This window comes from Lemur catta, chromosome 5 (genome assembly GCF_020740605.2).
Source record: "Lemur catta isolate mLemCat1 chromosome 5, mLemCat1.pri, whole genome shotgun sequence".
NCBI classification, from domain to species: domain Eukaryota; kingdom Metazoa; phylum Chordata; class Mammalia; order Primates; family Lemuridae; genus Lemur; species Lemur catta.
The window spans coordinates 13,885,442-13,908,113 of NC_059132.1; the positions used below are offsets into that span (position 1 = coordinate 13,885,442).

Consider the following 22,672-nt stretch of genomic DNA (forward strand, 5'->3'; position numbering starts at 1 on the left):
GGGGTAGATTACTGAATAGCAGACATTCTAGTAAATGTTTTGTGCAATCATTGGAAACTTCATGGGGTTTCTGGGATTTTTTGCCATAAGTAAAAGAATAACAGTGATGACTGAGGTCGAGCCCTACTCCCACAATTTAGCCTGTTTTCTAAGCACACCCAACCTTCATGAATAAAGACTTTATGCTTACTTTTGTCTAGCCACTAACTTTATTGATTTATGAAAGATGAGCAAATTTCCATTGACCCAGAATAGCATGTGTTAGCCACAAGCCAAATAGTGCTTGGGTTTGTGTTGGTACACTCTAGTTTGGGTTTTCAAAATTATTTCTTGTAGTTATTTAGGGTTTATAAAATTCAGCATAATTCAAATAACCTGTTTTTCCCCCCTTAGAACACTTCAGTTATGGAAGATCAAAATGAAGATGAGTCCCCAAAGAAAAATACTCTTTGGCAGGTAGGAATTGACGGTGCACAGATAAGATAGCAGTTGACTTACTGTAGATGAGATGCTCCCTCAGTTAATGTCCTCAATGAAATCAAGAACCAAGCATTTTTGTTTGTTTTGTTTGATAATTTCAAAATCTACCCTAATTTATTTTCTTTTGCTTAGGGAATTGTCATTAGAGATAGTAAAGAATTTTGGAGTTTTCACAAAGATTCTGTGTCTGTATCCTAAAATGTTCTGTGGCCACTGTCTGAGCCAAAGATGGATAGTAGTCATCACCAGAATGGCACCATACCACACACCAGTGTATGCACTGATGGCTTTTTCTCCTGATCCTCACTCTTTTTTGCCATTTCCATTGATTTTCTTTTTCCTTTTGAACTCAGTCTCCTGCTCTTTTGGCTCTATTTTAAGGTTCGCCAGTTTTATTCCCAATCCCTCAGAGTTTTTTGGTTTGTTTTTTGTTTTGGGAGTGAGGAGCAAGTAAAGTTTCATGATTTGGTGTTTTCATTAACCATTGTGGTACACATGATTATTCCCTTCACGAAGACACGATTAAAAAAAAGCAAAACAAATCTCAATCAGAAGAGAATAATGTAAAAAAAGTTCTCTGGGTTCATTTGATTTGAAACTAAAGAAGTAAATTAGTTAGCAAGAATAAAGTGCGCCCAACAGATTTAAGATGAGATGAAACAGCAAAACAATGCTAGGAAGAGCTTGCTGGGCTGAGCAGCTGGTTGGAAATAGAATATTGAAAATGTGCTATAGAATAGTGTAGTGCATATGCCACTATTTTTTTTGAACAGTGTATACAGGCTGGATTTTGTTCCCTCCTTTGCATTTGTTATTTTGTGATAGGATTCTCTTCATTTACTATTGATTTTTCAATTGGCAGTGGTTCTTAACACTAGCTTTTAGTTTTTCTTTCCTCTATCTTCCAGTCAACTAGTAAATAGTTATACAAATACTCTAGGGAGGTTAGATGGTTAGGAACTCCTGTGTAAATGAAATAATAATAACCCTTTTGCTTATCAAATGAGTTAATGGGTGTGAAAATACTTTGTAAATTTTATAAAGCAGTACACAAACACAAGTTACTGTCATATTTAACCTGTTATGAAAACAATTATTTTGGCAAGTTATGAAGATATTTATATAAAAATGTAGAAATAAAGGAAGAAGGAAAACACGCATGGCTTTCTTTCTCAAGATAAGGCACTTTTGGCATTTTGATGTATATATCCTTTACTCTGTCTTGGTATGTTCCTCTTCTCACAAATTATTGTGATCATAATGCTATATAAAATTTTGGTTCTTGCCTTTTGTTCCTTAATATTGTTTCATAAGCATGTTCTCTTGCTATTAAAATCTTTATAAACCTAATTTTAATGGCTACATTATAGCACTTTATGTAGATGCATTATAATTTGTTTTAAACAGTTAATTTTTAATTTCTTTATTATATTGTGGTGGATATCTTTATGCTTAAAGACAGCATAGATGCCCCTTATACTTGCCACAGAAAGAATTTTCACTTTTTTTCTGTTTTGAACTCTTATTTTGGGGGGACTCTTAGATGTGTCTGACTACAAGTAAAATTGGAAAAAAAAAAAAAAAAATCCCTGTTCAATGCTGCCCCCTGGTGGTATCTGGTGTCAGTGAACTTTCCCTTACCCAAGTTACAAGGAAAGAAACATTACTAGACAAGGGGGTGATAAGATAAATTGGATGGAAGATAGATGACTTCTGACCATACACCTCTAAATGTGGACCTAAGAACTTACTTCAGATATGAAATTTATAAGATTTTTTTATCAAGGAAGACCAAAGACTCTTTGGGTATTTATAAAGAATGACTTTTCCAGGGATAGGTTCAGTCCACTTTAAGTTAGGGGATAATGAAAGTTCCTGGTTCTATGTGAGACTTCTGAGATAAGCTCCTGATGGAATTAATGGACATCTGTAATCCAGTTCTTCAGTTCTCAAAATTCTCTTGTATGTTATTCCTTCTGGTATCATACACAAGGAGGCCATCAGAAAAGTGATTGACAGATGGCTTGGCAAATGTTCAACAAAAGTATTGAGGTTATTTTATTTTTAAACAGGGAAGTTACTGAGCCTCATAGCATCAGTAGTAGATGTGGCTTGAGTCTAGTGATTCAGATTGTACAGATGCAGTATATGTAGTTTCAATTTTTAAAAAAAAAAAAAAATCCTGATCTTATGCAAGGACATGTAGGTGGATTTGATGAGAAATGTATTGTTAGTATATGAGTCTGTGGGTTATCCCCAAACCACTTATATAAGATGCAAAACTTTTCGGGTATATGGGGTTTACCTTGGGTCACTTTCTGAGAAGGTGATCAAAAGAAGGGAGAGAAGGTATAACTGTTTTGTCTGAAGCTTAGTAGCCAAGGGAGACAGTATAGAGGAGATTTAAACTGTTGGGTAAAATGAAGTTTTTTGGATTGAATTGCTTTCAGGTTTCAGCATAACACTGCTTATTGTCTCTGTTATATAGACCAATGGTTCTCATCATGTGGTCCCTAAAGTGTAGTCTCCAGACCAGCTGCATCAGCATCACCTGGGAACTTGTTAGAAATACAATTCTTGGACTCTACTCCAGAGCAATAAAATCAGAGCCTCTGGGATGGGACCCAGCAATCTGTGTGTTAACAAGCCCTCTTGTTATTCTGATGCTAGCTCAAGTGTGAAAACTGCTAGCATAGATGCATAATAACCATTTGCATAGAGTATATAGTATTAACTTTCAACTTTGAGGAAATAAAACAAACTTACTAATCAATCAGTTGCCACTTTGCCAATTTGAGCAGTTCTTCTAAGATGGTTATCTACAACATTAGTTATCTAATAACAGCATGATTTTGGAAGAAGCATTGGAAAATGATGATTTAAGATGCCATTTAGCTTCAGAAGTAGTGGTAACTTTGGCATGTTTTATAGTGACTAATTTGAGGACATGGGCCCTGAATACATTTTTAATTACTTCCTAAATGAATTAATAAAGGAATGAGTTTGGCTTTAGGGTAAAACTGGCATTTTAAGATTAAATGTACAGGGTAAAAAATGATTCTAATGACATATTAATTAGATTTCTTTCCCTTGTTAAACTAATTATTTTTTTGTTTTTCTGAAATAGATAAGTAATGGAACATCATCTGTGATCGTCTCCAGAAAGAGGCCATCAGAAGGAAACTATCAAAAAGAAAAAGACTTGTGTATTAAATATTTTGACCAGTGGTCTGAATCAGATCAAGTGGAATTTGTGGAACATCTTATTTCACGAATGTGTCATTATCAGCATGGACATATTAACTCTTACCTGAAGCCCATGTTGCAGCGGGACTTTATTACCGCTTTACCAGGTAACTGTACTTGTGTTTTAAAAAGCCAAGCAGTGGAAGAATGCCCAGCCTAAGGGTCTGATGGGAACTGAGTAGACAATTTATGAAATGAATGAATGAGTACTGTGTGAGGCATTTCTTTGGGACACATACTATATTTTTAAGATATGGGACTTGAGGGAGAATTATAATTTAGCGTTTATCTAGGAAATGTAGACAGTTTCTTTGATTAATAGTGTTAATCATTGGTCAATGCTGTTGCTTCATGTAGTTTGTTTAATGAGTTAATGATATGCATTTTATTTTGATGTAGTCTATATATAGGCATACTTTGCCTTTATATGTAATTAAAAAAATATATGGCATTCTTTTTCCTTCAGTTTGTCTGCCTGGGAAGTGTCCCAAAGTTTAGCATGTTTATTCGTATTTGAAATGACACTTAGGGAATGAGGGAATGGCAAAAACATACTGGGAAAACTGGTAGATTGTCTTTTACATTTTTCAAAAATTGTTTCTGCATCCTCTCCTTCACCACCTTTCCTACCCCCATCTGCCACACACACACACACACACACACACACACACACACACACACACTTCTCTGGTTGTGTTTACTTTGATTTTTTATAATAGATTTTATATTTTAGAGCATTTTTACGTTCAGAGCAAAATTGAATAGAAAGTACAGAAAATTCTCATATTCCTATATCCCCCAACTCCCACACATGCACAGCCTGTCCCACTACCAACATCCTACAGCAGAACAATACATTTGTTACAATTCATGAATCTATAGTATATTAACTCATCATTATTACCACAAATCCATAGTTTATTTTAGCGTTGACTCTTGGTGGTATACATTTTATGGGTTTGGACAAATGTATAATGACAGGTGTCTATAATAATAGTACCATATAGAATAGCTTCACTGTGTTCTGCTTATTCACACACCCACCCGTTAAAATATTTTTTTATTGGCTCTATGCCGTACCACTTTTTTTTAAAGACACGGGAATGAGGGGTATTTTGCTATGTTGCCCAGGCCGGCCTCAAACTCCTAGGCTCAAGCAATCCTCCCACCTCAGCCTCCTGAGTAGGTGGGACTATAGGTGTGCACCACCACACCTGGCTAATTTTTCTATTTTTTGTAGAGATGGGGTCATGCTATGTTGCTCAGGCTGATCTTGAACTCCTGACCTCAAGTGATCCTCTTGCCCCAGCCTCCTGAGTAGCTAGGATTTGATTTTTCTTTTCTTTTCTTTTCTTTTCTTTTCTTTTCTTTTCTTTTCTTTTCTTTTCTTTTCTTTTCTTTTCTTTTCTTTTTTTTTTTTTTTTTTTTTTTTTAGTTTGAAGGCAACACATGTGCAGGGATTTGATTTTTGGTAACTCATGAGTTCTTTTCTGTCTCTGTCTCTCTGTCTTCTCTTTAAAAATTTCAACTTAAATTTGGGTAGGTAAGATAAACAGATTTCACTCCTGAAGAGAATGGTGGCTAGAACATTTTCCTCTGGTGTGATCAGTATAGTATGGTAGTTACAACCACCATATCAGGGTAGACCTAGAAATAGCCAGGGATGAGTCGGTGCCATTGCCACTACCCTACCCCTGTCAGAGCTACTGGGTGGCCCCTCAGGGAGTAACCCCTCCCTTATCCTGTCTGTGATTGGCAGGAGAACATCAGGACTCCATGTTCTAAGTACATCCTCAGCAAACAGGCCCTGGCTCAAGGCTCAGGCCTGAAACCTAGGGCTGCAAATTGACAGGCCAGCTTCTGATTTCTAATACCTCATCTAAAACTTAGAAAACTTTGACTCCACTGTTCTTTCTATGCTGATGTGTAGCACAACACGCCCATTTCTTCTATTAGAATCCCTAGAAAATAAAAATATGAACCCTGTCTAGAATCATAGTATTTAATTGCTGAACAGGATCTTAGCCATTAGTCCTATTTCTCATTATGTAGATTAGGAAGCCGAGGATCAGAGAAATTGGGTGAGATTCCCATGATCATATGTTTTGGTTATCATGGTGATGGTGTGGGTGATAGTAGGATTTGGTTCAAAAGTTAATGCGAAGGCTAAGGAAAATTCCTTAAATTGGCCCTAAGTGTTGAATACATGGATTATAACCCACTTCAGTAATATTCACTTTCAATTATAAGAAAGAGGGAGAGAGAGAGAAAGAGACCAAGATGTGGTGAATGGAAGTAAAATGAGTGTACACATATGTGTGCAGTGCTGGAACTCAGAAGAACCCTGTGGAATCAGGTTGCATCTCACACCAATAAAAGACAGTTTTTGAGTGACAGTTGTACTTGTTCCTCATAAGTGCTTTTTACTAAATGAGCTTATGCCTCCATTTTTCTCAAGCAAATCTGTTTATTGTTTGTTTTCTACCGTTTTGATTTTATTTTCTTCCCTGTAATTTGCTTCTCAAACGTTTTAGAGTGCCAGGGAACTCACCTTATATTTGCAGGATAGCCACAAGGTGGCACTGTTGAAGTTCTCTTGATTTGCAGAATATATAGTTCAGAGGCAACCCCTTCTCTCGGGGAGTGTACAGTCTTGGAGAGGAGGCAGAACAGATGAACATGTGTTATGTATATAAATATGGTTAGTATAATTACATACAATTCAGTTTTCATTACAGTGAATTTTAAGGCATTGTCCATATCTCTGTTAAAGTAGAATTTTGTGGTATGGAATATTACATGAAATGAATGGACCATTGGCTGGGACATGGAAATATTTTTGTTAAAATGCTATTTGTTTTAACAAGATTTGATCTGAACATATACACATATGTCAGTATATATCATACATACGAATCTAATAGCTGGGGACAAGCTAGCCAAGTTGATTGTGTTAGTTAGTATCTAGAGACTTGGATTAAACCTGGCATTAGTACCTTAACACAGACCCTGCATTAAGAGCATTAGGGGAGAAATAGGTCCATGTCTATGTTCATACTTAGATTTAATAATGTGTGGAGCAACTTATGAATCATACTAGTTTGGTGTTTCACTTTTACTGTAGATAATCTTGAGTTTGAATTTTACTCTATTGAAATTAACAGTCAACTTAAGACTTCATTTGATTGTGCAAACCATTAGTTCTCCAAAAAATTGTCTATAGCCTTGGCTTTTTAATGCTTATTGTGACTATTGTACCTGTCACTATGGGGAAAATGGAGAATGTTTGTGGTCTCTGGCTTCTTTTGGCTCAGTGGAAAAAGTGATAATTACGATACGCTTTTCAAAAAATCATGGTAAATGTTTAGTCTGCAGTGTCAGTTTCTGCAGGCTAAGTTTGTGGTTTGTAAAAACTGTTGTTAACAGGAAAATTCATAGCATTTAAAGTAGAGGCAGATTGTACTTCAAAAAGGATGATAAGCATTGGTGATCCATTTGGTGAGGTGTCTAAGCAATTAAGAATTTTGGAACACTTGGCTTCTTGGCCATGGTTTATTCATTTGTCTTATCCCCTAGTAAGGATGATAAATCATCATGGACTGTAAATATGAGGCTAGATCAAAGGTCTTGGGAGATGGTGAAGGAATCAGGGCATAACTAAGGCTCCAGGCTGCTCACATGAAGACCCAGCATGACAGTGGAAGGAGTATGGATGTTGCGTTTAGACAGGCCCTTGGTTTGAATCCCAGCCCCTACACTTCATAGCTATGTGATCCCAGTTTTTGGAGCCTCAGTTTCCTCGTATATCTGGGAATAATAATACTACATGGGATGTTGTGAGGATTAAAGGTAATGGTTATAATGTGCCTAGCATCTAGTGGGTACTCTAAGGATGGCAGCTTAAAAAAAAAAAACCCAGAGGGGCAGGAAACACCTGCTTCTCCAGAGGTAGTAAGATTTATTGCTAGGAAGTTTTAATTATTCACCCACTAATTTCCGAATTGATTCATCCTGACATCATATAGGTGTGTGTGCCACTTTGTTGTTTTGTTTCCTGGATGTTTTATGGAAAAAGCTGTTGGGCTTGGTGACCTGGACTTCTTTTCACTTCATGTCTGTCTGAATCCTTAGGTTGGTGGTTTCCAAGTGAAAGGTGCCCATTGATTGACTGTTGCTGTCAGGAATTGCATTGTTTTCTTTAAAAATGTTTCCAGCTTCAGATTTTACAACTAGATCTGTGACGAGGAAGGGGGAAGGGACAGCAGTGGTGGGTGGGGAAGGAAGTTTCTTTGCAACTGCTCTTTGAAATGCATTTCTAAAATAATAAAAGTTTCTGTAATTGTATGATCTAAGCAGCTGTGTTGAAACTAGCTGTAGTCAAGGGCATTGAACTGACATTTGAGTTTCATTTTGATACAGTGTTATTTACATATTGAGCTTTGAAATTTGTGCCTTTTAATTGTTTTAATTTATTATTGAAATTTTTCCAGACTTTCATCTGGTGCCTATAATTAGCAACAGCAGCACTTCTTCAGTAATGTGTGTGCCATATTATGGCCTCAATTTTCAGAGGCCATAATGTGTCCTCTTGTTGCCTTGGGAAGGTTGGTGGTGGTGGGAGATGGAGGAGTCTCAGCATGTTAGAGTAATGAGAACCAGACATAGGTACTTAAGAAAATGCCTAGTTTAAACAGCTCAAAGCACTTTTTAGCCCAGGCAAATGGACCACCTTATTTAGTAACCTGTTTGTCCTGAATAGGCTTGAAACCGGAAAGTTGTAAGGTCTGCATGGCTCCTAGGAGTGACTGCTCTAAGGTGCCTGAATAGAGAGTGTGATTCCTATTCTTCTTAAAACATTTAAGGGGATATGAGACTTATACCAAGAAAATAGAGTGGGCTTAGCTTTTTTCTAGAGAAGGTGTGCAATATTTTCTCTGAAGAAAATGAAGAAGAATATTGTGTATGTATAGCCTCCTTGGCCATTGATATCAGCTGAGGGTATTTGAGGGAGAGGAGAGGAGAACAAAGACTGACATTTATTGAGTAAACCTTCTCAACAAGGTTGGGAGATTCCTTCTATGTAAAATGAGTGTATTGAAAGTGCCTATTTCAGAGGGTTATTGTGCAGATTATATGAGATAATCCATTCCAGGCATTTACTATCATTCCTATGTTATGGAAGACTGAGATCTGAAAGGAAAACGATTTGCTGAAGGTTGCACAACTAGCAGCTGACAACACTGACTCAGCCCAGATTATCTGACTTTATAGCCAATGCATCTTCTATAAGACTAAAACATGTTGCTTCCTAGAAGGACGAAGTACATTTAAAGTATTAACCAAAGAAAATAAATCTAGTCTCATAGATATGATTGAGATGTTGCTTAATTGGACTGATGGCATTTGAAAGAGGAAGAAATATGTATATTAGCAAGGGATTTACTTATACAAAAACTCATTGATAGCCTAGTTGTGAGCACTTGATGGGGGGGCAGGAATCAAACAGGACTGAGAAGGATATCATTGCTATAAACCAATAGTTTCCAACATGTCAGAATTATCTAGTGGCACTTCTTAAAAATACAAATTCCTGGGCCTCACCATCTGGACATTCTGATTCAGTAGGTCAGGAGAACTCATGGGGAATCTGTTTATATTGCTGTTTTGAAAATAATTAACCCTAAGTGATTCAGATGCAACCACACGGGCTCTACCAGGTGGTAGACCACACAGCTAGGTAGACGATTTGGGTGCTGCTTTCTCAGTTCAGACACAGATGACAGGGATGTTGCAGCTGTTAAGGACTGAAAAGGCAACTGTCTAATGTATTGTCTTGCTGTTTGTTTTATCTCTCAGAGAGCAGAGGGCTCAAGAGGAAAATTGGTTTGGGGTGTGTTTATAATCAGTGAAGAAGATTAGGTTAGTGATATGGAAGTAATATAAACCTTTAAAAGTGGCTGTGTTCTAGTACTAAGAGTAGAATCTAGAAAAGGAAGATAGATAAGTACCCTAGAATTAGAAAAATTAAAAGAAGAGCTAAGTCTATTAGCCCATGGCAAGAAACTTTAAATGAAACTATGATTAAAGAGGGCTGGGAGATTCTGTGGTTTGAAATTCTGATGAATAATTTGTCAATTCTAGTGATGGAGAGACATAAGTAGAATTACATGTGATTATCCATGGATTTCCCTGATTTTATGTAAACGTAGAAGATGGAGGTACACAGGAAGGTGGCCTGAACCTGTGAGAATGGTGTCAAGAAGACCAAACCCCAAATAATGTAAAATTGTCTAAAATGTTAAACTGAGTTGAAAATAAACAAAGTAATCAACTATTTGGAGCAAGATTGTAAAGAATGAAGGGATAGTGTGCTTAGAATAGATGGTATAGTGTTAGTGGAAAGAAACAGCACATTTCATTCTCATTTAATCTGTTTTTTCCCATCACTAAAAATAATGGCTTTAAAACAAGAAAAGATAGAAAAGTTGTAGTCAAGAAAGATGTGATGATACTTAGGAATCACGTACTTTCCATAAACAAGTAGGCCTAAATATATTATGTGCCAGGATAGTGACAAAACCTGTGGTTGTGATTTTCAGAATTGTGGAACATTGAGAAGTAATTGAAAACCAGTATGGAGAGCTACTGGATACAATTGTGTCCTGTACAGCTTGTACAGTTGCACATGGTAGTCCTGCATGATAGCACCCAGAGATGACTGATGAGCAGATTTCTTGGTTTTAAGAACTGGGGAAGGTATATAAGGGGGCTTTAGCTGTTAAATTCAATGTTGCACTCTAGCAGAATTCTCAGACGCATTTCAAAAGCTAATCACCATCTGAAAAGATTGTGTATGGTTGTGTAAGCCTAGAAGAAGGTATACAGAATGTTAAAAGCCATTATCTCTGGGATATGGGGTTTAGAGATTCAAAAATTTTTGCTTATATACAATTTATAATTTTTTAAAATAGTGAACATGGATTGAATATGTTACAAGGGGACCCAAAGCAGCTAGTGTCAACATGTAAACAAAAAATTGCAATACCAACTTTGTGTAGTAAGCACCATTAAGAGAACATGGAGAATAACTATACCAAATTCACCTCATTTCCTTTTTGGATAAGGTTATCAGACTAGTAGGTCAGAAATAATGATGTAAGGATGGTAGTGTCTTCATGGGGTGGTTTCTCCAAATGTCTCTGAGGACTAAACAGAGAGACATGGGCTGGGCAATAGTATACACAGGTGATTACAGAACTGGTGGTGCAATGTTGGTACCCTGTGAATGTTAATGAATGCATACATCAGTGATTGCCTGGAGGGAAAAGGCTAGTGTCATAGGTGCTGTCCTTGGTTCTGACCCATTTAACCTGTTTGCCAACCACTTAGGATAAAAACTTAGTACATTAGTCCATCATGCAGATCTGATGTGGAAAACATGCTCTTCTGGATGACAAAAATCAGAATTCTAGAGACTGAAATGGGTGGGTCAAATAAAGCTTTGAAGGTGAATCATAGTAAGGATAAATATAAACCCCTACTCAAAGCTGTCCCCTACCTTTCCAACTAGCTTTGTAAATACAGAATTAGGGGAAGATGTTTTGGGGGGAGAGGCCTACAATTTTATTTTAACTTACAGCCATCGTAAGAGTCTACTGTGATGACTATTAGATGAAGGCAATGCCAGTTCTGCATTAACTGTGAGATAATGACGAATGCAAAAAAGGATAGTGGTCCCAGTGTAGTCTTCATTGTCAGACCATAGTTTGAGTATTAGATCTTGTCCAGAGTGGGAAAATTAATATATGAAGGGCCTGGAAACCATAATCAAAGGGTAACAATAGTCATTCTTAGAGTTAAAGAAAACCTTAGTTTGTAAAGCATTTTTAATGCATTGTCTCATTTTGATATTTTCAAAATAGAGCAAAGATTATTATCCCCATTTTATACAGATGAGGAAAGTGAGACTCTGAAAGTTTGATGATTTAGCTACACACCCTGGTCTTTCAACACCAAGTTTAGTGCTACTATACTGCTTCTATTTCTTTTGAAAAAGAGAACAGATATTAACCTTGTAGAATGTTTTATGGTCTTTAAAATCTTTTCATGAAACTATTTAATTTGACTTTTACAGATAGCATGAGAAAGGATAGTTATTACTAGTGAATATCGTTTTATATGGTAGAAAATCAAGGCACAGGAATGTTATAGTTTTGTTTCAGTATTTGCTTCATGTCATAGAGCTAGTAAGTGGTGAACCTGGGACTTGAAATTGGAATTTTCTGATTTACATGTTGTGTGCTCTCTTCCTGACACAGAATAGGATGAGCTTTATTTTTTGTAGCTATAGAGGACATGCCTAGACCCACAGGATGGGAGTTCACAGGTGGCAACGATGCTGACCATAGTGATCTTCCCATTGGGAATGTCAGGCAGAGGCTGAATCTTGAGTGGTTGTCTTTGAGAGGACCCTTGCATTCTGTGAGAGGTTGAACCCAATAAGCTCTAAGGTTCTAGAATTTGTAGACATGTGCCTCCTGCTTTTGATGATTTTTACTATCTATTTAGGAAGAGAAAATGGGTATCCACAAAAAGAAGATGAAAAGATTGACCAAAAAAAAAAAAAACAAAAATCTAAGCACAACTGACTTTAACTCTTGGATTGTCATTTAACTTTTCCTAAGTTTTTAAAGATAGGTGTCCTTAGCTCTCAGGAATTCACAGAGGGCGTGGATTAATGGGATATGATTTGTTATGAGAGACAGTGAATCAGAGGGGGATAGATAAAAACTTTAAAGGAAGAAATCTGAGTTCTGGGCTTGGCTTTACCACTGAGTAGTGTAAAACCTTGAATGCTTTACCTATTTGTGCCTCATTTGTAAAATTTGGGGCCTCATTACTCTGTAGGGACTTTGTAAGAGTTATATAAAAGACAATGAAAATAAGTCTTATTTTCATGGTATCATAATATATTGTGAATGTCATAATATCAGACAAATGCAGAACTGTTTGTTCAAGGTCAGATTTTACACACAGAACAGTTATTATCAATTTTTTTACTCATAAAAAGTCAGAACCAAAAAAAGTGTGTATGTTTATGTACTCATGCATTTATGTATCTGTAGAACTTTTGATATTGCTTAAATATTAAATATTTCACCTAGTTTGGGATTCCTTTATTCCTCTTATCTTTAAGAAAATGATGGCTGGTATATTTCTATCTCCCTTCCCATTCCTTCATTCCCTTTTCTGTTTTGTAGAGCAAGGCTTAGATCATATAGCAGAAAACATTCTTTCCTACCTGGATGCCAGGTCTCTGTGTGCAGCAGAGCTGGTGTGTAAAGAATGGCAGCGAGTGATCTCAGAAGGAATGCTTTGGAAGAAGCTAATTGAACGAATGGTACGCACTGATCCTCTATGGAAGGGACTTTCAGAAAGAAGAGGGTGGTAAGTACTTGGGTTGCTTGTTCCCTTGAAAAAAGTTTCTTTGACACAGGGTCAGCTTGATTACACAAAAAGGCAATTATACTGCAAATGTATTGGCCTCTCTTAAATAAAGGAGAAAAATGAGTGGCCAACAGTTAAAAAAAAAAAAAAGTTAAGGCTGTTAGGATTTCCCCTTCTGAAATGTGAATTTGTTTGTATTTTATTAACTTGTAGAAAGTGTGTAGTTTGAATGGGTGATTTGGCTTTTCAAAGCTATGTGTTTATGCTTTTTCCTTCACATTTTAATTAGGTGATGATACTCTCACCAAAAAGGTAGATAAGATGAAAGAAAATATGAGAAAGTCAAGAAATGCCATTTTGCTATTTGTTATTTCTCATGGTTGAGAATATGGGAGGTGCAGCAACAGGATTTTTTAGGGAAAAACTCATGAACTTAAATGCAGCTTTATAGCTATATGCTGTATGGCCCAGTTAGCACAGAGAAAGAGAGAGCTACAGATGGAAGTGCAGGGGGTGGTGTCAGGGAGGGTTAGGACTGTATTTTCTTTATGGGAGAAAGTTCGATGTGTACTAAGTTACATTTTTCACAAAGCTGCATTAGCGCTTTTTATTAAACTCTATAGAATGAAAGGCTAGATTATTGTGTACTGGTACTCAGAAAACAAACAAAACTTGTCTCTAACATATAAGTTTCATTGTCAGAAATCCCACTTTTAAACTGTTCAAGCTCAATGCAAGTTAAAAGACATAAAAGATATGTCTTTATCAGTACCATGTTTGAATAAAATTCACCCTTTTATGTGCAAAAATGTAACATCTGTTTGTTTTTATTTGCCAGGGATCAGTATCTGTTTAAAAACAGACCCACAGATGGCCCTCCCAATTCATTTTATAGGTCATTATATCCAAAGATAATCCAGGATATAGAGGTAACTTTATGATTTATCTGTTTTATGGGCTCTTTGTGTCTTGTTCTCAACTTTTTATGTTGCCTTAGAGTCTTCTTTTGTTCTAAAATCATGGAACTAGTAATTTTTTTAAAAGTTGAGCTTTTGGAGTAAATGTATAATCTACAGCTATTCTGCAGGGTAGATAATGTCTTTTGCAAAAAAATATCTAACTTTTCTCAAACATGAAATGCTTCTGCAAGGCTGCCAGTTAATTAAAACCTTAATCCAAAATCAACTTTTTATTCTAATTTGAGAAATTTTCCAAAATCCAAGGCCCAGTTTTTTTTTAGGTAAGCATAGTTTTACATTTTTAGACATCTCTAGAGGACTGGAGAAGGCACATTTCCTAAAGTTCCTACAGTTTCCTCTGTAAATTGCCCATAGTTTTTTCATAAAAATGACTCAGAAATCATACTAAGCAATAGTTTAGTGGATTTTATAGAGCAAATTATGCTCCTGGACCATTTTGGATTTGAGTGTAACTTCACCAGACCAGTAAAACTCTGTAAACTTGATGAGAAACATTGGAGATGTTTGATATTGTTCATGTGTTCTAATTAGTTCAGTTTTATTATTTAGCCTTTTTCCTTGAACCAGGAAAGACATGCACAGGCATTTCTCATTAACTCTTTCACATGTGTTCTTGGCAGGTCTTGGTTACTTCACTATTTCCTCCTTGGCAGAAAAGTTTAGCTTTTGCTAGGCAATGCTGTATCACCCATAAAGTTATACTCAGTTTCCCAAACGTGAAGTAATCCTCTCCCCCAGGTGATAGACATAAAAGTTATTGTGCCAAAATTCATTAATGGAGAAACATGTGCTTTTTTGGAGTCCTTCCCTCCCGACTTCAGGCAGATGTGAACTAATGGAATCATTCCATTAATGGTAAATCTGAATGTGACTGGAATATCATTATTTAAAACATAAACCCTGTCTTGAGTATTCTTCTCTCTAAAATGACCTATAAAGTAACCTTTTAGGGAGGGTTAATTAATTTAAAACTTCTGCCAGACAAATCATGAAGTTTAGGAATTAATTGATCCATTGGCAGTACAAAACTTAGAATAAATTGCCCTTACAGTGTTAGTAGCTGTGACATAGTGTTAACTTTAATCTTAGGTTGGGGTGTGTGTGTTTTAGGGGAGAGGGGATATCTCTTACTCCTAGATAATTATAGGAAGACATTACTTGTGTACACATCTTAGAAATGACATTACCCTCTGTTTTTTTTTTCCCCTTGGAGGGAGTCAACTATTTACAAAGTATCTCTAGATATCTTTGACTAATTTTATCAGGTCATTTATTTTGAGAAGAACAATGTTTAAAGCTAATTGTGAATAAACAGGAACTCTGGAAGAACTTTGATCAAGTTGAAGATTTGGTGACTTAGGTTATTTAATCTAATCCTCATGACTACTGTTATAATCAGCAGTATGAACTTGTATTCTGTGGCATGGCAGTATGCGACACCACCTACCATAACCATTTCCTTAGGCTGAAATGATATGTTAAAGTTAGCAGAGGAGGCAGATGTGAGCAGAAACAAAACTATGGGGGAGAATCATATTTGACACAAAACCTCTCCATCATGGTGGTCTACCCAGTGGTTCTTCAAGCGTGGTTTGGGAAAACCCACTGGCTGGCCACAAGAGTCTCCTCCAGATTTTTGTGGGCTAGATCTCCTAGTGTAAGGGATGATGTTTTTATTAAATACTTTGGTATATTCACTACTGGTAATAATGATAAAAATAATGTGGCACTAATAGCATTTACTTGTGCCAGATACTTTGTTAAGCACTTTATAATACATTTTCTCATTTCACATTCTGGGCAAAACTTGAAAGGTGAGCCGAGTCCTTATTTAAAGTTGAGGAAACTGAGGCTTAAAAAGGTTAACCTGCTTGCTCAAGATCACACAGCTAGTGTGTAATAAAGTTTGTGATCAACCTTATACTTTTCTGCCCGTAATACATTTTTATTTATAATATAGATCACTGGTACCACATCAAAATAGAATTCTTTACTTCTGTTTTGGGAGTATGTTTTATTGTGTCCAGGGTAGACACACATGTAGAGGGTTCTTTCAGTGATCCCTGGATCAAATGAGAGAGACTCGCAGGCTTGGCTCTGCCCATGTGGCTGGTATGAAACCCTCATAAGCAAAATATAGTAATTTTAAGCACCTTCTTTTGAGCCCTTACAGTATACTATGAACTGTGTTGGGTGGTTTACATAGATTATGGCATTTAATTTATACAACAAGGTACATATTATTATCCCTATTTATAATAAGGGTAAACTGAGACTAAAAGGAGTTTTAGAACTTGCTACACATTTCAGTAGAAGATATGGGATGGGATTTTAACCGAGGTGTGTGTAGCTCTATGCTTAGCATTGTTTGTCATTTTCAAAGTGGAAAATTCAAGAAGTGAGGGAGAAAGAAGCATGTTATTTTATGCCTGCAGAATTTCAAGGTGGTCTTCTTTCTCTAGTTGGGTGAATACTCAGTGTCCTTGATTGTTAATTGAAAAAAAATGATATAAGTTAAGATTAGTTGGCCTTGTTTTAGTTTAGTTACAGGAAAGGTAGTGCTTTATAAAAGGTTTTAAGTACATTGCCAAAAGATAAATTATATCCAGAATGTCAGGCGGATGTTTATGTCCCCCTCTCTCCCCAATTGTCCATACACAGCTTCAGAGTCTCTTGTGTTTTTTCCCTTATACTTTGCAAGGTTACCGGTTCACAACCTTTTTCTTTTTTTCCTTCTTCTTCTACCTTGACAGCGTGGCTCACATGCTGGCTCCTATAATCCATCTATTCCCAGATTTGGCTCTGATGAACAGAGAGGAAATGTTCATCTCTAAACTTGCTCTACTACATTGACCCACCAGAAATTGGCTACATTTTAAGGAAAAAGTAGAGAACCTGGTTTAGTGTGGCCAGCTCCTATTATTCAGAAAATGAGGATGTGAGAAATGCAGTTTGGGAAGAATAAGTATGCATTCTTAGCTTCCTGCAAAGGTTCATCTCTCCTGGTATTCTTGCCTCACATACAGAGGGTTTACAGGGTCTCTGAATTGAGGAGATATTTCTGGAAAACCTGAGGCTTACTCCTAAAAGCAGCAGCCATATTTATATTCTCTTTTGCTATCTAGAGTCTTAGTTGTTGTTGTTGTTGTTGTTGTTGTTGTTGTTGTTGTTGTTATTGTTATTAACAGTGGGCTTACTGCTGGGTATTTTGCCACAGTGATTTAATTTAATCCTCAATTTGTTACAGCTGAGATCCTCACTCCAAAGCCCATGCTGTTTCCATTCTACCATGCCACCAAGTGTCCAAGAGAGTTGTTATAACAGACGTAGTCACTGAGTTCTGATGTTTTGAACTTGGATTTTTCTCTTTGGCCATTTCAGAATAGCGATAGACTCCTTCATGTAATATACCTTTTTCTTCTCTTTATTCACTGCATGGAAGCCTTTGAAGTGTTCTTCTTGAACAGCCCACTGGGAGAATGATGATGTGTTGTATTGCACCTTTTAATAAGCCACATTTTATTCAGGGAAAGTGGGGAGCTTTTTTGTGGTTTGCAAACTTGGTATTAACATTGTCCTGACCAGAAAATGTCGAAACTTGCCCACCACCCAGTTGTGTTTAGGCTTCTAAAAATAATGTTATTCCTCCATACTCAGACATCTGTTTTTACTCTGTTGCCAATTTAAATGCCTGTGTATACTCTGTGTATCATGGCTACTTTCCCAGTGTTTTGAAAACTTGCACAGAATAAGGTAAGAGGATTTTACAAGTTCTCAAAAACATGAAATATCCCTCTACAGTAGCCATACCACATGATGGCTAAGTGAAATGGTAGGTATCCACATACGTAAAGAGGTGCACCTGTGTATGACCTGTACCCCTGCTGCTGACATTAAGATAACAGTTGAATTCCATTTCAAGGCTGCACCCCTTCCTGGGAATGGTTAAGGAAGCTCAGGCTTATTAGCAGTAAATATCAGCCTAGACTGAAACAACAATTCCTGGCAGTTTGGCTAGAAGATTTTGTTGTTGTTGTTCACAGCCCACTATTTTTGGTCAGTGTTTTCAAGGACTGAGGAAGAACATAACTGCTACCATTTGCTGGCAATATGATGAGAACTTTATATATGTAATCTCATTTGAACCTTATAGTAGTTCTGAGAGAGCAGATACTGCCATTTTTCTCAGAGGAGGAAACTGCTGCTCAGACAGTGAAAGTCATTTGCCAAAGCTGCTACTTGAACTTAGTATTTGCTGCCACAATGGGCTGCCTGCCATTTTTAAAGGTCTAGTTTTCTAGTTTTTCTAAAAAAGACCTGGCTTATAAGCATTTAAGTAAGAGTCGAGGTTGTCAGACATGGGAGTAGTTTCTTGGGCAGACATAGTCAGCAGAAGTGCTGCTTTCTTGTGTGGGTGGCCTTGGGAATTGAGAACAGTGCATTCTCAGGAGTTACCCAGGGGTGGTGTGCAGCAAAGCCATCGACTCACTGATCTGGTTCTCATGCTTTTCAAAACAAGCTACACTTGTCTTGGGATTCAGAAAACTAATGGTTTTTAAAACCACCCTAAGTGGGGACTTCCTAAAATGGCGCATCAGGAATTATTTGGCATACTTTTTCTTTTAAAATTCAGAAATGTATTTGAGAGAATTAGGCTCTTTATAGAAAGTGCAAAGAAGCCAAGCCATTTGCTAACTTCCATTCAACTTAGAATGAAAGTGTGCTATCTGTTAAATAGCAGAGCTGATATCCTACCCTCTAGCTCTTGTTTGAAGGTCAATGTCGGGTATTGTCCTCTGTCCAGACATCTCAGAGGAGTGATGTTTCACAGGCTGACCCTGCAGCCTGACTCCAGCTCCTCTCTGTTGTCTTCTCTGCTGTTGTCTTCAGGACTTCAGGTATAGTAAAAGATAGTAACCAAGTCAGCCAGTTCTAGAAAACATATTACAGTAGTGGGGGAACATGTGGGAAATTCTTTTTGGTATGGGGATTTCCCCCACCCCCTCTTTCTAGATTAAAAAAGAAATTCCCCCCCTGAAACGCCCATGTGATAGTAAATGTGCTTTTTCTATTCATTAAAATGCATGGAATGACAAAGCTACTAACTGATTCAGTAGCATTGTAAAGCAATTATAGATGTTTTAAACCTAGGAACAGCTATATGAACTTTTGTTTGTGGTTTTTAGAGACAGACTCTGTTTTTTTTGAGACTATTGCCCAGGCTAGAGTGCTGTGGCATCAGCCTGGCTCACAGCAACCTCAAACTCCTGGTCTCAAGCTATCCTCCTGCCTCAATCTCCCAGCGAGCTGGGACTACAGGCACACACCGCCATGCCTGGCTAATATTTTCTATTTTTAGTAGAGACCGAGGTGTCACTTTCACTCAGGCTGGTCTCGAACTCCTGACCTCAAGCAATCCTCCCGCCTCGGCCTCCCACAGTGCTAGGATTACAGGCATGAGCCACCACGGCCGACCGCTATATGATTTTAAAAATAAGAGCTGATATATATGTAAGCCATGAGGTATATTCATCTTTGTAGTACTTTAGGTTCATATAAAGTCATGTATTCTGCAGCAACTCTGTGGGCCTCCAGAGGATATAGCCCGAGCGTTGGTAACCACTGCCAAGAGTTACTGGCCAGGAATTAGACTTGTTACCAGTACATCTGCCTTCTAAGTCAGCATTTTCCTGGAATGCTTAACATGCTGAGGTGGCTCAGTCACTACCTGAAAATACATTGTTTCTCCAAATTATCCCAAGCATTGAGTTGAATTTAAGAAATGCATTATATTCTTGACCCCCTTTTAAAAAGTTGCTTATTCAGACAGATCTGTTGTCTACCTTCATAGAGGTAGCAGGGGTGGGGTGAATTAATTTTTTTGGTTTAGCAGTGTGGTCTTTCATGTCTGACATTTTACCAAGTTACTAGACATGATGACTCAGAATAGGAAGTACTGTCTTGGTGGCAGAATGGCATCTCCTGGCATCTCCATGGCACCTCTTCGCATCCTTTTGGTGTTAGAAGTATGCCATCCTGCCCTCACTCACAGATGTGTGTGGAAGCTCTGTCATATTTCCGGGACCCTTGCTAAGCACTGGGGCCATAAAATGATGGAAACATTTCCTTTAAAATATGTCTCCAACCCTCCATTTCTTTTTCTGTAAAATATGAACAATAATTCCTGCTTCAGAGTTATGATAATTAAATTAGCTGCAAAATATATACGGCCCATAGCATAGTGTTAGGAAAGATTAGTGCCTGGCACGTAGCATTCAATAAATTTTAACATTTTACAGTAAGTGTACAGAAGGATACTGCTTCAAAATAAGAGGAAATATGGTTTGTTAGATGTAAGCTGAGCCAGTAATTAAGTGCTTATTGTAAATAAAGATGAGAATTATCTCCTTCTTCAACAAAGCAAGTAATTAAACTTTTAGCTGCTCAGAGATAATGAGCTACTGAATAATAATCTTTCAAACTGTATCTTGAACCGGAGTGTAACCAGTTATTGTAGTCCCTATTGTCCCCCAATTTCAAGGATCGGGAATTCAGACTTTCGTTGCTCTTAGTAGAGACATTGTATCTTTTGATCCTGAAAAATCCCTTATATCTTCTACCAGAGATTTGATCTTTTTGTGCTCTGGGCATGACCTACTTCCTCATTAAACTTGGCCCACTGGTGTCAGGCCATAGTGTTCTTTATCTCAAGTCCTGCGGCACTTAACAGTTGTTTTGTTTTTTTTTTTTTACTCATTTGGTACTTATATTTTATCTGGAATTATTTCTGATCTTCTTATGTTCTGTGTGCATTACCTCAAGAGCTAGGACCATCTTTCTTCATAGGCATTGAATGTCTTAGTAGCAAAAGCATGGGCTCAGAGTCAGAAAGAACTGGGTATGATTTCCAGTAGGTTCAAGCACTGGTTTTGTGGCTGTATGCAAATTAAACTGTTTCCTTGTTTGTAAAAGGGAGATAATAATGATTTCCTTCCAAGGTTATTGCATGGATCATTTAACCAAATAAACTTAGAGCATATCTAGTTGCAGATACTGGAGCGCCGCCGCCCTGAATGCAGTAGCTTCCTGTTGGTCTTTGTATCCCCAGTGCCTAGCACAGTACCTGGACTATATTAACATCTCAGCAAACGTTGCATGAATGATAAAAGAATAAGAATCCAGGGCTTAAATGTACCATTCTTACTCTGAAGAAACTTCAGTCTGGTGGGAGATTAAAAATAACAAACAAAATTCTTTCTATGTAGTTGGTATAGTAGTTGCTCAATATCTTTCCTCGGTGATCAAGACAATGGTTTGTTTGGATATGTAGATTGTCAATATATGCTTATTAATGGTGATGGCAGTCTTTTGCCAAGTATTTTAATTGGCATTAGGGAGCAACACAATGGGTTATTATTTATTTGTGTGTTTTGGGTACAAATGGCATTCTTTAAACATATTGAATTCTGTCTAGGCCATTATTTTTTTTTTATCCCCAAACCCAACCCAAAACTCATAGGAAATCCTGTGGTAGTTGCCAAACGGGCAGGGAAAGTTTGAGAAAAAACATTGTTGGGCTAATGTTTTACTTGGAAAAGAGCATGATTCTTATTCACAGACATTTATGCAAACCAAGATTGGGGTATCAGTGGTATGCTGTTTCTGGAAGCAATGCCAAAGTCTGAAGCCTAATAGAACAGTTGATTCATAAAAACTCATCTCTTGCCTCCTTTTTTCCCTAGACTATAGAATCTAACTGGCGATGTGGACGACACAACTTGCAGAGGATTCAGTGCCGCTCTGAAAATAGTAAAGGTGTCTACTGTTTACAGTATGATGATGAAAAGATTATCAGTGGCCTACGAGATAATTCTATTAAGGTGAATGACAATTTTGTATGTATTATTTTTAGAATCGTGGTTATGTGTTAGACACTAGATGTGACAATCTTTCCATTTACTTCAGATTGGTTTTTATCTCTTCCACTCAATTTTGGCAGTGTGGCTCTACAGAACTAGAGCCAGAGCATTTCCCCGTAGCGAACACAAGACCTGGATTGTCTCACTTCTTATCTGCCTCTAAGCCCATTCACATTCTATATTCTGTGTTAGGTGTAAATAGAAAATATCCCAGTATCACAGGGCTCTTGATTACTTTGCTTGCTGGTGAGAGGGTTGCTAGTTTGCCTGTAAATCAGAGTCATTACCTTTTATGGTTTCTGAGAAGGATTCAGATAATAATACAAGAGAATGATAGAGCAATTTATACTGTTTTCATTCACTTCTCAGTAATAGACAAACTGGATGATTTCTCCCTTTTTAAATCTGATCTGACAGATTTTGTTTTATATTATTTGTAGCTTATTTCCTTATATTTAAGAAAGCATTGAATTTTGTTGTTTTTTTTTTAAGTTATAATTTACATACAAAGAAGTTCACACTTTTTGGTGTAAAATTCCGAGTTTTGACAAAAACACAGAAGTATGTAACTGAAACAACAATGAAGATACAGAACAGTTC

General features: G+C 37.1%; 1 protein-coding gene across 3 annotated transcripts in view; it reads left to right on the forward strand.

The window, feature by feature from the left end:
• FBXW11 (F-box and WD repeat domain containing 11) overlaps positions 1 to 22,672 on the forward strand; it is a 121,491-nt gene that overhangs the window by 72,083 nt on the left and 26,736 nt on the right. For 2 of the 3 annotated variants that reach the window (XM_045551178.1, XM_045551179.1), the window contains 5 exons: positions 394 to 456; positions 3,608 to 3,833; positions 12,987 to 13,173; positions 14,012 to 14,102; positions 21,896 to 22,033. In XM_045551178.1, the coding sequence (XP_045407134.1) occupies positions 394 to 456; positions 3,608 to 3,833; positions 12,987 to 13,173; positions 14,012 to 14,102; positions 21,896 to 22,033 (705 nt within the window). The remainder of the gene's footprint in view (positions 1 to 393; positions 457 to 3,607; positions 3,834 to 12,986; positions 13,174 to 14,011; positions 14,103 to 21,895; positions 22,034 to 22,672) is intronic. The other variant, XM_045551181.1, reaches the window with a different exon arrangement.